At 36.1% G+C, this 14,131-nt stretch overlaps 1 protein-coding gene across 2 annotated transcripts in view; it reads right to left on the bottom strand.

Moving 5' to 3' along the window:
* Nucleotides 1-6,447: 6,447 nt before the first annotated feature.
* MAPK1 (mitogen-activated protein kinase 1) overlaps nt 6,448-14,131 on the bottom strand; it is a 38,741-nt gene continuing 31,057 nt past the window's right edge. For both annotated transcript variants that reach the window (XM_067307199.1, XM_067307200.1), the window contains 2 exons: nt 12,974-13,101; nt 6,448-10,405 (listed from right to left, as the gene is read on the bottom strand). In XM_067307199.1, coding sequence (XP_067163300.1) covers nt 12,985-13,101 — 117 coding nt within the window. In that variant the 3' untranslated portion in view covers nt 6,448-10,405; nt 12,974-12,984. The remainder of the gene's footprint in view (nt 10,406-12,973; nt 13,102-14,131) is intronic.

The following is a 14,131-nucleotide window of genomic DNA, read 5'->3' as shown; positions in this document are numbered from 1 at the left end:
CGTCATCTCCTGACAGTGCCTGCCATACTTTTTCTCCTGCCTACACATCTCTGGAGCCAAACGCACAATATTTGTTGCTTTGTTTCTGACTGCATGCCAACCATGAAGAGAATGCAAGAAAGCAGTGTATCCGTGGCTTTTTTTTTTTTCCTTTTACTAAAATATGGCACTTTGTGTTCTTTACACAGGTCAAAGCTCTTCCACTCTCTTCCACCATTCTCTCAGTTGGATAGGAAACAGACAGTCCTTTGCTAGAGCTGACAGGCTCCAAGGACAAAATGCTACCACAACAACACTTTCCTAATCAGCTTCCAACCATAAATGAATTTTAAGTACATTCTCTACTTGCTACACAGAATGCTAGAGGTATTTACATAAAATTATATTATTGCTCTACTGACAATCAGTTTGACATAAGTGTTGATTTGCTGTCATCTAGCAAATTATGTTACAGAGTTACTACTTAGAAATAATTGCTGTCATATAGTTGCCTGGAATTGTTACCAGAGCCAGATTGCTGTGCAGGCTAGCCACAGAAAGGCTTCTTGTCAAAGGCACAGACACAGGCTTTATAATCACTGAGTGCAAATTCTAGGTCCCCCAGGAAAGCGCAGCAAGATTTACAGCAAAGGTAATGTCACGCATTTACAGAGCAGCACCACAAATAACTTGACCATGTGTTCACAGTAGTTTTATTTACAAGTTACCATAAGACACCTGTAGTACTACAGTCTTTAAAACACCATTAGCAGTAAAATAAGTCACATCTAAGACAACTAGGAGGCAGCAGAGAAAAACGTGCATGAAGAATGCAGAAAAGCTATTCAGTTATAAGTTATTTTTCCACAGCTTGTTTGAAAGCAGGGAGGGATACATGCTGAGAGGAGCAAATTCTTCACTCTTGTTATTTTTAGAGCAATAAAATTTTTGTACAGTGACTCTTTACTGTGGTGAATACTACACACTAGCAGTCAAACGCAAGTGGTGGGGAGATAACTATCTTAAACCACGTCCTTTTGAGCACCGGGAAAGGAAAAACAAAGGTTCCCTCTTTTAAAGGAAAGTTATCCAGGGCTGATTTGCTTACAGAGCCAGTAGTGCAAAACTGCTGCAGGGGCCAGGAGGTACAGACCTTAAGGACTAGAGAGAGTTCGCATGCATTGCATATTGCCTGTGCGTTCTTATCTAGTCTCGAGATAGAGAGTCGGTGAGGAAAATCAGCTGCAGCGTTCCACCATTCTTTTTAGAGTGCCGGGATCTAATAAGGTAGAGCGTAGTTTAGCGGGAGCCCAAAACCAAGCAGGGAAAATAGCCCTTCTGCTCTCTTATAATCCTTGGCTCTAACGATGCTGGTGTTGAGCCTGGGTCTTTTTCAAAAGCAAAAAGATGGAGGAGCGAGTCCGGAGAAACTCTAGATCTGGATGTATTCTGATGACACACTTGGAAGAAAATAAGCTTAATGCAGCATCAGATGCAACCCATCTCCGCTTTCAAAGTACAGCAGCTTCCAGAAAGTAAACAAATATTATTTAGGACCTTTTTTACCCTCAACAGCTTGAATAGCCTGGGGCAGCTGTCAATGCTCACAATCTGCACTAGTGACAACCAATGGAAAGACAACAAAAATAAAAGCTGCACAGTAATAATTATTTCCACTACTAACTACACACAGGATATATTGCTTTTGGTACATTGCTGTTTATTGTCACAAGGAGAAAACCAGTGATTAAGTTGAGCAGACTTGAATTATGCAACCTTTGCCATGCTGCAATAATGGCATATTATCCTTAGAGAAAAATCATCAAGTCAGCTGTAAAACAGCTTAACACATTCTCCCAAAATACCAAACTCTACTCTCAAAGCAGAACTTAAAAAATTAAGTTTATCTACAAAAGGATGCTTATGCAATGACTATAGTTTTTCCTAAACCCCACTTTTGGCTAGACTGCTCTGTATATGCTGCATGCTAGAGCAAACACTGAGTTAGAACATGTAGCTATAGTGACATCAGCAAAATGCACTGAAATAGTTTTGAGTAATTCAGTCTGAAAAAGGTTGTGTGTTCCCCCCACATCTATTTCTCAGTAGCATACCTACTTAGAAAGCCTGCAAATTGAATACATATGTACAAAAACTAACAAAGTTTTTTAAAAACATTGGAACACCTAAAAAAATCTGAAGTTTGAACTCTTAAGATATTTCAATTACAAATAAGGATATTTGCAAATTTTAACACTTCCAGGAATACAGAGAAGGACTTAGGCTTTTTAGTCAAAATTTCCTCTCTCATAACTGCTAGCTGCTGAAATTAAAGCTAAGGCAGGCAGGCTAGGGGAAATGTTTGACTAAAAAAACCTTACCCTGAATTGTTCAGCCCACTTGTGACATAATCATTTCAGTGAATGTCAAACCAAAATTCTGAAAACTCAGCACTTTTGCATTTGCAGTTTTAAGGCAGAAAAACATCTTCCAAACAAGCCATTTAGTCTTGGATATAACAACAAAACTAAAGATGCATCTCAAATCTTTTAGTAATAACAAATTTTTAAAATTAATTTATTTGGCATTTTCTTACAATTGGATGGGGGGGAGAGAGGAGGTTGCTAGAGAAGCCTGAATTTTGAAAATAGTTTTCAGAAGTCCTGCAGCATGCATTGTGACTAGATGGACTAAAATTTTCCATTGTTATTTCTGGGTTGTGTATTCAAGTGCAGCATTAAGACTGTAAGGTGAAGTTAACAGATCACAGCTCTGTGCAATGCCTTAGTTAGCGCTATCCCAGGTATTGGAATGACTGAGTGCAGCAGTAGAGCTGTTCTGTGCTGCGCAAGCTTTCTCCCAAGAGCCGGCAGCTGTAGCACAACCAGCAGCCCAGGATTCAGCAGTCTTTAACTCAGGACCCAGCTTTGTGAAGCACAGCTGTGTCCTTGGCTCAGTTTTACAGAAGAAAAAAAAATAGCAAAAAAATGTTGAGCTGTGAGTATGCAGGTAAGCTATAGCCATGCAAGATAAAGAAAAGTGAAAACAAAGAAGTGAAGTCATTGAGTCAGTCAAAGTAGTCAAATGACACAGAAGAAAAATAGCAACATGAAAAAGTATAAAACCCTGAGGAAGAGAAGCATTGCTGGAAGATGGCAACTCAGCAATATCAGTGATGACCCCAACACGAACAGCGATGGAAGGCATTTCCCCACCTGACAGATGACCACATGCCCAGCAGAGACTCATCAGGTCTCTGCATCAGGGATGGTGGAGACCTGGAGAAGTAATATTTTAGTAGACAAACTGATACAGTGAAAAGAGACACACAAACACATCTTTAGATCAGACTCACAAATCAGTTTAAGTATGTTTTTAACTCTGTATCTTTAGATGAAAAAATGCTGGAAGTCCAACAGACTACCAAGGCGTTTCTTGCTCTTTTCCAGGAAATCAGAAATTGAAAATATTTTCAAAGTCCTTTTTTTATTTTTATTTTTTTATTTTTTTTTTTTTTTTTAAGTCTTCATGCACACACATAAGCTACTTCTGTACTGGGTGAAATAAGGAGCTAGAAGGATCACACACATTTGTCTGCCACACCAAATAATTCAATGGAAAGGGAAGGAGCTTAAGGAGGAATTTTTTTGTTTTGTTTTTAAACATATTGAGAAGAAGATGAAAGGGAATTCTAGGGAAGTAGCAGGAAGTTTCTATTATTCACAAGGTATTGAAAGAGTTAGAGTCAGAAAGAGAAACATTTGAACCAGGGACTATTGGACTGCAGGCTGAAGCTCCCGACAGCAAAGAAACCCAGTGGAACTGATGGATCGGTGGATCTAATTAATCCAAAGGCTGTTCAGAACTACAGTGGCAGAAGAGTACGTGGTAGAACGTGACAAGCTGTCTTCTGGTTTCAACTGCAGTTGTATACTCAGGTGACACGTTCTATCTAAAGGTTAGAGAAACTGTACCATCACCACAGCAAAGCAGTGGAAAAAAATCCCCTACTTTTCATGGTTATGTTCCATCTTGCTTTCTCAAACAATTCAAAAAATTTTAGTTTCATGCTTCATTTTAGCTAAATTCATCCTTCCTTTCTGTTCCTTGTATTTGTTTTTATATTGCCTTCCCGGAAATCAAGGTACAGTTATCAGACAGCATGTTATGCTTCCGACAACAAGAGTTGGAGCACAGCTCCCAGTTTTCCTGCTTACCTCTTCAGTGGATTTACATCAGTTTCACTAATGGGATCAGTGAGCCATCATTTATTGTCAGAAATTTCATGATAAAGATTTTTGGAACCACTGGAACTTTAGGCTCGCTTTGAATAGGAAGAAAAAGAGAAGGATAATTTGTCGATGGCAAGATATACTGAAAGAACTGGCAGAGTTCTGGAAAACACCTGGAAGGAAAGTCTTAAGCATGAGTCATTTATAAAGGGGAAAGATACAGGATACAGCATTTACAGGACAATCCTCACATAGAACTGCGACGATTAGCCTTCACATGAACACAGCACAAGTGGGACCACATTTCGGATGGGGATTTAACACTGGCTACCTCATGCACCTGGCAGAGTGCTGGGACCTTGTTCCATGGACTAACCAAAACCTTCCTACAGGCCAGAATTCCCACTCTGGAACTCCTCTTAAGCTAAGGGAAGAACTTTGCCAATGGTCAAAAGGCACATCAGAGCAAGATAACTATCCACAAACCTGGCATGTATTGATGTAGTCAAGTTTGTAAGTCTACTCTCTTCAAATGTTTTTCTTATAACTTTCTCGTCCAGTGTTACATATATACAATTTAGTAAAAAGAATAACTGGAAGTGAAGTGTGCAAACAGTTAGAAGCTACCATCTGTGGTCTGCAGAGAGTACTGCAATCAGAGCTCTACAAAGCTTGATTCCATCAAATCTACACTAATATCTACTCAAATGTGTTATATTCAAAAACAGTTCCTCACAAGCCTTCATAAGTGGGAGTGTACATCTGAGTGTACCTCTTCCCCCCACTCTGGGGGCTCAGCTTCCAGAGTGTCCAGCGGGCTCTAAATGAAACAGCACAGTCCAGACAAACCATAAGCCCATGCCCGGACTCAAGTACCCATCTCCAGAATTTCTGACTCCAAGAGTTTAAGATTGCCCATTACACGTCAGGCTTACAGATAGAAAGCATCAGTGTCCGATTCTGGTGGAATGCAGGAAAGATACATGATATCTCAACTAAACCTACTTAAATGAGCATTGCGAGAGTGTCAAGTCAATCATCAGCTTGTCAAAACCTCAGTGGAGACAAGTTGCAGTTCAGCTATACCTTAAAGTAACTCACTGAAGTGCAATTTATTGTAGACACAGGGTTCTAGATGGAACAAAGAAAATGAGAGGAAGCTACCATCAGTGACAGAAAGAGCATGTATAAACCTATCTATGGCAACGTGAAATTCTATAATATTCTGGAAGGTGGGGGGAAAACACTCTGGTGTGAAAGCCAGAGAGAATATGGAGTGAAGAACTTTAAAAAGCCACTTTTCAGAGAGCTGTTACACATCTGTCAGTTACTGCTAAACTTTCCTTAGTTTCAGGTCACATCTTCTATGTTTTCACATCAATTAGAGATGTTTCAAGCTGCTATTATCCAAGTAAACTTTTTAGAGCTCAGTTCTTCGGCACAGTCTGACTTTAGGCTAACAAATCATTTAAAAAAAAAAAAAAGTGATTTAAGCATACTTGCATTGCTCCCAGAAATGCTTCAAACCTTGGCCCAATGTGAACCTTTTTGTGGAAAATGAAAACATTTGGTCTTTAAGGATCGCTCAAGTAATTTTTTAAAAGATTTTCTGGGAACAGGGCTACAGCTGTATGAATGTCAATATAAAGAATGTCAAGAGAGTCTGTGAATCATCAGATACACTGAAAACCATCTGCATTACTCTGTGTGCTCACCAGTTCAAAATGCTGATGACTTCTTAACTTTCTTGCCATGAAGATATAATACTTTTGCCTGTCTATAAAGAAACTTTTCCTATAATTTTTGGATGGCTTCCCCCATTCTAATTTCCAGCTGGCATCTCAGATACTGGAATAAACATACTGGTGTATTTAAGAATATTAATGTAGGCTACTCACTACTGCAGGGTTCAAGTGGTAGTCATTTTTTAGATCAATTAATGTAATACACATCAGCGTATTTATGGTTTTTAGAACAGCAGTTAATTTTAAAGCAAAATTCCAGTCATTCTATATATGCACAGTACTATGCTGATTTGGTAATACAGGGACACAATTTAATGATTTTCTTTGCATTTGTTTTTACAAGATTCAGATGCCAAAAACAAAACAGAACATTAAGTTACCTGATTTAAAAAAGAAAATCACATACGTTTACAACATCAAAAGAATAAGACGAAATATAAACCTTTGCTACTTACAATTGTTCTATACAGATTAACCAAATCACAAATCTGTCACGATATAAACGTTTAATTGTTACAATGAATAAGAACATACAGAAAATGTTTTTGTTTTGTTTTTCTGTTTTTGTCTTTTTTTTTTTTAATAAAATCTTCCTTTGCTTTCTTATTTTAAACTTACCATTAACTAAATTAGCTATGCAAGACTTTTGGGGTACATGACTAAGAAGGCACCAACAGTACAAAGCAAAGACAGAGCAGTTTGAGTATTTTAAGAGTGCTCTACACTGATACAACACAAGAAAAGGCAACAATAGTAAGTAAACCAGCTGCAACCTTTAGAAATTTGTTCTAGATTTACAAAGGTAGTCCAACTTTTACATTTCTTCCAATGCTTCACTTAGTTTGATCACAGCACATGCTACAAAAATCATTGTAAGCTTCACTTTACTAATGTGCACTTTTCACTAATTTAGTGTCTTGATTTCAATCGTCAACTAAACCATTTTAAAGCACAAATGTATTTAAAACTTAGTAAAAGGATTGTTTGGACTTTTTTTTTGTTTAAACCACTGCATTTACAAAAATATTTCCCCTAAAATCTGGGATTGCTTGAAGACATTGCTGTACAAATATAAAAGTACTATGCAAGGGACCAAATTCATGTGTATATTGTGAGTATGTATAGACCTATATTTATACCATATCACTGTGCTGTAACAACACAATAAATTTATCAATAACCAAGGACCATATAAACTATGCTAACATAAGCAAATATATATTAATAAAGTTTAAATCTATAGTACAGTTGCTCAGCTAACCACCTCGACATGGTATAAATATATCATAGCATATTACAGTGGGCAGCAACAACAGGTTTTTCTTTTTTCTGTTCTGTAAGGAAAACCATGCTAAACTCCTTGGGTTTCATTTGGCCACTGCTCAGTTGTGTAATCACCTGCTACTCCTGAAAGCTCATAATGTACCACACCACTCAGCCCATGCAGTGTTGTACACTTCAAATTTTTCATGTGTAATATTGATGAGGAAGATTCTGGTGACAGTCAAGATAGCAGAATAAGATAATTTGCCAAAGCATCCATGAGAATTTTATATGTTTGCATATTTTTCTTCAACTATAAAGTTGGAATGTTTTTGACAGTCAACTGTTTACATTCCTTATTCCCAAAACATCTTTACCATGAAATATGCATGTCACTTCATTTGAGTTTCAGTTCTCTGCTCCACAAATATAGACTAGATAAAGAAAAAAATGTAAAATTATGAAATAATTGACATAACACAGTGTTATTATAGGCACCTTCTTTTAAATTATTTTCCAAATCTGACAAAAAAAGATCATGCTTCTGCATTTAATGCCACAACAAATTTAACTCAACAATGCTTGTTGACTTCAGTAAAAGACTGATGAATGCAATTACTGATGCTGATGGATGCCAATTTGATTCAGCAATAATGGCTAAGGAAGAAAGCCCCAAAGCACCAGATGTTAGGTAAAGCAAACCCTTGGCTCCTCATTCCAAGGGACAGAATTTAAGGGTAAGTCTATACCTCCCCAAAAAACCACAATTAAAGAAAGTATTAAAAATGAATGGGGAAAGCGAAAGATGAATTAAGCTGCCAAAGTTCTTCCTTAATAAATTAAAATTGAGGTGTCACAAGCTAATTTTTCAGTAACAGTCATCTTTCCAACCATGCCAAATTTATTCCTGTAGTCACGATGATCGTACAAGTAGCAGAGATTCTAGAAATAGTTCAACTTTTCAAAACTGAATGAGAAAAGCATTTTGGTAAAGATGTGTAGAAATGTCAAGAGAAACTTCTACACTAGTATCAACAGTCAAGTGCATATTTCTATAGAAATGTTTTTAGCATAGGTTCCATACCACAATTCAATGATCATTGTGCAGTGTCCTGACAATGCTCCTAATATGTTCTACACAACAGAGATTTATGTACCACAGGAACTTCCTAATAGAAAATGCCCTTTAAAGATGAACCCTTGCTTATTAAAAATTAATTTTGGCAGACTAACACTTAACCTATAAGAAAAGGAAAGTTTTGAAATGGAATCTTGTAAGCACCCTTATCTATTGAAATCTAAGTTAATGGCTTTCTAGATTTCTTGGAAAAGCAGACTAAGTGGTATGAGGAAGCCTGGAGTTATTAACCAGCAAGCATCCCTGTATACTACAGTAGCAATTGAACCTGATTTCCATTCAAACACATTACCCAAGAGGAAACCAAAAACTAATTCTTAATGTTAATGTGAAGATAAAAGATTTAAATTTATTTCCAGGAATTACAAGTGCATTTTGTTCATATTAGCAAGCAGTCTTTATACAATCCATTCTTCACTGCTGCCAAAATAAAATGAGAAAAAGACAGCAGAGATATGAAAAGCTAAAAATAGAACTATTTTCCTAAGTTATTTGTTGAATAGCATTTCAGTTGAACACAACTCAGAGGTAACAATAGATTTTTTTTTTTTCTCAATCATAGGCATGTGGCACTTAGACAATCATCTTTGCACAGAAAGCTTTAACAGTCATGCGAGGGCACAGTAATTATTTTAAACAAGGCAAATTTTTCACCACAGAGAGCAGTGGGGAAAGAAAAGGAGGCACTGCACTGGAACATAACACCTAGTAAACTCCACATTATACAATTTCAGTAACAAATACTTGAAAAGATCATTAAAAGGTATACAATTTTAAACATTATTTAGTGCTAGCTTTGTTTGGTTGTCCTAACTCAGCATTATCAGAAAAGTTTGATAGTACTTGACAACAGAACAGTACTTCATGTCACGAGCTCATGGAGGCTGGATTACAAATCACCATAGTGTAGGTTGCAAGAAATGAACTTGAGATGCTGACATGCTGTAGGAGCAAAAGTAAATTCAAACTTTCTCATTTAAAGATGCAGTGTTCCTCTCTGCAAGTACTCTGAATGTCAGTGATTAGATTCAAATGTAAAAACTATCATCCTCATTTGAAGCATTTCATTGGTATGCAGTATGTAGACTGAGTTTATTAACATCATATTTTGGTTTCTCGCTTACCACCACATATGGATGCCTTCCACAGAGAAAAGCATTCACCATTAGGTCATCATGCCATTATGTCTTTGTTAATCTTCCACCACACAGTGAATAAATATAAGTTGGCGAGCTGCCACTCATTCTCTTTGCACAAGTCTTATAAACACTACTACATGGTATGAACTTTGGAAGTACTACACCTCCAACATGGTTAAACTTTAAATGATCTCTTTTAGAAAAGGCAGGGAGAAAAGGTACAAATTTTGTGTATACATGGAATAACGTTTCTTAGATGAATTCAATTAAGCTGGGTTCCTATGTGGCTATTTCACTGTATAGAATACCTGTTTATACAGCACAGGACACCCAAACAAGTGCATAAGCAAGATTAACATGAACACAACTTATGCTGTAATCCATAGCATAATGGTATAAATTCCACTGGATGCTAACCATTTCTATTTAAAAAGGAAGTGCAAAAAAATCTGGGATGTCACTGACTTAAAGTGCCCTGAATAGTAGCTTTTCTAAGAAAAATGCCAGCGACTTCAGTAAAGTCAGAAAAAAAAACATAGTTCACGGTGTAAACTTCTTACAGGTTAATGAATTTTCTTCTTGGTTATTGATCCAGGAGTGAAAGGAACCACTGCATCTTTCAAACCAGAAAGCAAGCAGTTAAAATACGGCCAGCAGTAGGTGCACTTACAGTACAGTACTGCAACAGGTCAACAATGGGCATTACGCATAGGAGTGTCAATTACAATTCTTCAGGCTTAAAAGATTCATTGAAAGCATGAAAAGCCAAAACTACTAGAAACTGCCCTCCTGAATGGCTCAAAGGAGTTAGTGGATAAGCTGAGAGAGGCCACAAGACATGACCAACAATAAAGAACTGGGAAGAGGAACAGCAACGTTTGAGCATGCCCAGTCCTTTAAGTCCTTGTCCTACAAAAAAGAGCAGAGACATGTTTCAGTGAAGGAAATTTTAACACTGCCTTTGAAAACAAACACTCTTCCCTACCTCTATGCTTTATATACACTATGTTTACCATAAGTCACAGAGAGCAGTACTAATACATTTGTTATCCTAAACAAAAAAACAAAAAACAAAACAACACTGAGAAGCTCCTTAGCCTAGAAAGTAGCCACCAGAGCACCAAATCTTCAGAAATGTCAACTTCGTTATCCACGTGGGATATACCCCACAGGACACAGGCCATTCCTTGTATAAACCCTCTTAAAGTCTTCAATGACAAAAAACCAAAAATAGTTATAAACATGGCTACTAAACAGGAAGAAGTTTCTACCTTCCTCCAAATAAATTAAGTACCTTATTTGGTGGTCTGAAGAATCAGTTATTTTCACACAGCTTTTCATCTCCAAAAACTACAGTCAGATGATGTCAAATTTTGAATCTCAAGAAATAACCAACTAGAAAAGCTAGCTGATAAAGTATGGGGGAAGGGGTGGAAATAGAAACCCGCAGGAAGAGAATGTTATTGTGCATTTTAAGCCAACTGCTGGTGACTGGCCTTCACTGTAATGTTAACTACTTATGTTTAAACTGTTGTGAAGTGGAACAGCTAATAACTCTAACCACAAATGACTTGTACAAATCACCAGCATATCATTATTAAGCTAAGTAAAAATAGCTAAATTTCAGTATCATGTCAGCCAAATCAACTCTTCATAGAGGCATTTAAAGGTAACATTTTTAGCAGATCAGAAATTTCCCTTAGCACTGGGTCATTGATATCTTTATCCCTAATCCCTTAATCCCTAATACAACCTAGTAAGTATGGATTGGGCAAAGAAGCAGGTAGGAGAGATCGTAACCTGGGATTTACCACAACGTTACCTGTTTGCTCTCCTTCCTGGATGCTATGGCCTACTGACAACAGGCTTCATCTTCCTCCTAAAAGTTACATCATTTTCTTCCAAGAGCATATGTACTGCCAGTGCTTCTTAAGCAGAATTAACATTAGAAAGCATGGAAGGGAAATAAGCACCATCCATCTTACTGTGTCCCAGGTCTAATTCGATTGGCAAAGGCCAACTAATAAGAACAGCCAGACGTGCTAACCTCAGACTCACCTAAAATTTAATTATTAAAATAGTTTCAAGTGTTAGCCTGTAAGTTTAATAAACCAAATACAGTATTTCTAAAAATCAAAATAACTTCAGCTGTAAATTTCTATACATCTGAATACTGACGCTAGTGACAACAGATGTTACCTATTTAAGTATAAACTCTATTTCCAAAAATTTCCCTCAACTTTTTTTTTTTTTTCTCCCCCTCAACATCAATTAAAAGGAACCGGGGGTAAAAGCAATCTAGAAACTCAAATCCCATTTTCAGTGCAGAAAAAATACCAGCTGTAGCAAAGCAACAAAGCTTCCATAATTGCTGCCTCAGCCACGGATCTCCTGCAGTGAGGAAGTTGACAGGCTCAAAATTTAGCCTTTCTGCTGAAACTGCCAACAAGAGATGGTACTTGTAGAACGCTGCTGTTGACTGAGAATAGCACAGAAACTATTTTTAAGACCATAACCTAGGCAACCTAGATTAGGCTGTCTTCTTTAGTTAGTTTTTCTTTTCCAGTCGCAAAACTTAAAGATACTTTAAAATATTGGTATCATAGAAGTTTCACAAGTATCACAAAAATTATTCGTATCAATATTTGACTAAATTTGTACAAAACTACTGAGACTTGCAAGTCTTGCAGTATATGAAGACCAGTTAAGTTTATCTGTCATATATATTCTATTGATAAATGTAAGCTATAAAGATGTACTTAAATATTTTTTCCTTATTCTTTGAGTTAGATATTTAATTGATTTTAAAAAGAATTGCCAACAGAGACACTGAAAATCAGTCAGTACGTTTTAAATTAAGGGAGTTTAAATCTTCAGAAGCTTAGCAAACTTAATCAAAACTTATGAATACTTAGATGACTATCATTACATGCTTATACAACTATTTCAGAAGTACTCAAAACTGAAGTTTTAGGTCATACTGTGGTTTTTTTTTCCTTTTTCTATTTAAATAAATTCCTAAGAGATTTCCCTTCTGTACATTACATTTAAGAAAGTATTTTTAAAACAAGCATTTGAAGCCATACAACAAAATATTCTATAATATTTTACATGAATATATTTGTCTCCTTAAAAAGTCTTTTGAATAATATTTGCATTTCAAAGTGTTTCATAGCTTTTATTCTGAGAGATACTATTTAAATGTAGCTGTCATTACTTAAATGTAATCTAAAATCTAGGCAAACATCTCAAAGAATTGCCCGGACTCCCTATAGACACTTTAATATTGCAGAGAAAATTAAACCCATTTCTTCAATAACAGAATAGGACAGGTCAAATTAATAAGCATAACCAGCTACAAAAGGACTGCTTTACTATATCAAGAAAAATGGTAAGTTATATATTTCACTAGTGGCAACTATGAAGTTGCAAAATTCTTCCCCCCACCCAAATGGTTTCTTATTCTTGTGACTTTACCTATGCACAATTTAAGATCGATATCCTGGCTGGAATCTAGCAGTTTCCTCAAAAATCAGTTCTTTCAGCTTTTCCTTCGGCAAGTCATCCAACTCCATGTCAAACTTGAAGGGTGCTTCAGCTACAGGCTTAATAATATAAAAACACATTAGTACTTTTCCTAATATTACTGTACTCTGGAAATTTCATGTAGTGTGTGTGAAAAAAATCTGAAAAAGAACGTACACCACAAATAATTACTGTACAGTCTTCAGGAAACAGCCCATTCTGTTAATCCCTTTTGTGCTTTGTATATTAGTTTACTAAATTTTAAATCAATCTGTAGTAAATAGATACTCAAACCTAAAAAAAAAGTTAAAATATTTGCTTAAACAGAGGCTCATAACTTAATAACTACCTGAAGAAAAATATCTGAAACGTTTTAATTCCTCATAATAATTTTTTTGTCCCAGAAGTCAAGCTTATTTCCTCCTCCTCTACTTTTGTGCTAAAGTAATCTGAAATCTCGTCAGCATTATACTAAACTACAGCAAGTCCAGTTTTTTTAGTTTTCTGTTTTAATGGATAATCTGATGTCAAGCTCAATTATTTTCCTCCTTTATCTCAGCCATTATAAAACAAAAACACAGTGCATTAAAAAGTCTGATTTTCAAGAGAGTATTCCTTAGCATCTACTCATTTTGTATTATGCCTCCAAAATGCAGTACTATAACAAGAAATACAGAATAAAAACAGAACATCAATTTCAAGTTGGGAGTAAAGTCAAACCGATTTTGTGGTTTGATTATTTAAAATAATGTGTATTTAAACTACCATTAGATATCTCTATATACAAGCAAGCCTTTCTAATGTGGAAGAAAACTAAGAATGCAAAAACAGACAATATCAAGTAAAATCTAGCAATTAACCTATTCACTGTTAGAGAACAAAACAAAACAAGAAAACCCACACGTTTGGAATCCCATTGCTTTTATAATTTCGTAGTCTGAACAGGGAACAGGTACAGATGTTCCCTTAAAAGGGTAGTAATACAGTTAACTCGCAAGCACTTGACTAAATGATGACACCTTAAAGTGTATTTTTCCTAAATCTAGGCTATAAAACCTGCTGAATACAAATCATGGTTTAGAAGGAACTTTGTAACAAATCTGTGGCCAC

Source organism: Apteryx mantelli, chromosome 17 (assembly GCF_036417845.1).
Source record: "Apteryx mantelli isolate bAptMan1 chromosome 17, bAptMan1.hap1, whole genome shotgun sequence".
NCBI classification, from domain to species: Eukaryota; Metazoa; Chordata; class Aves; order Apterygiformes; family Apterygidae; genus Apteryx; species Apteryx mantelli.
This window is presented reverse-complemented; position numbering and strand designations above follow the sequence as displayed.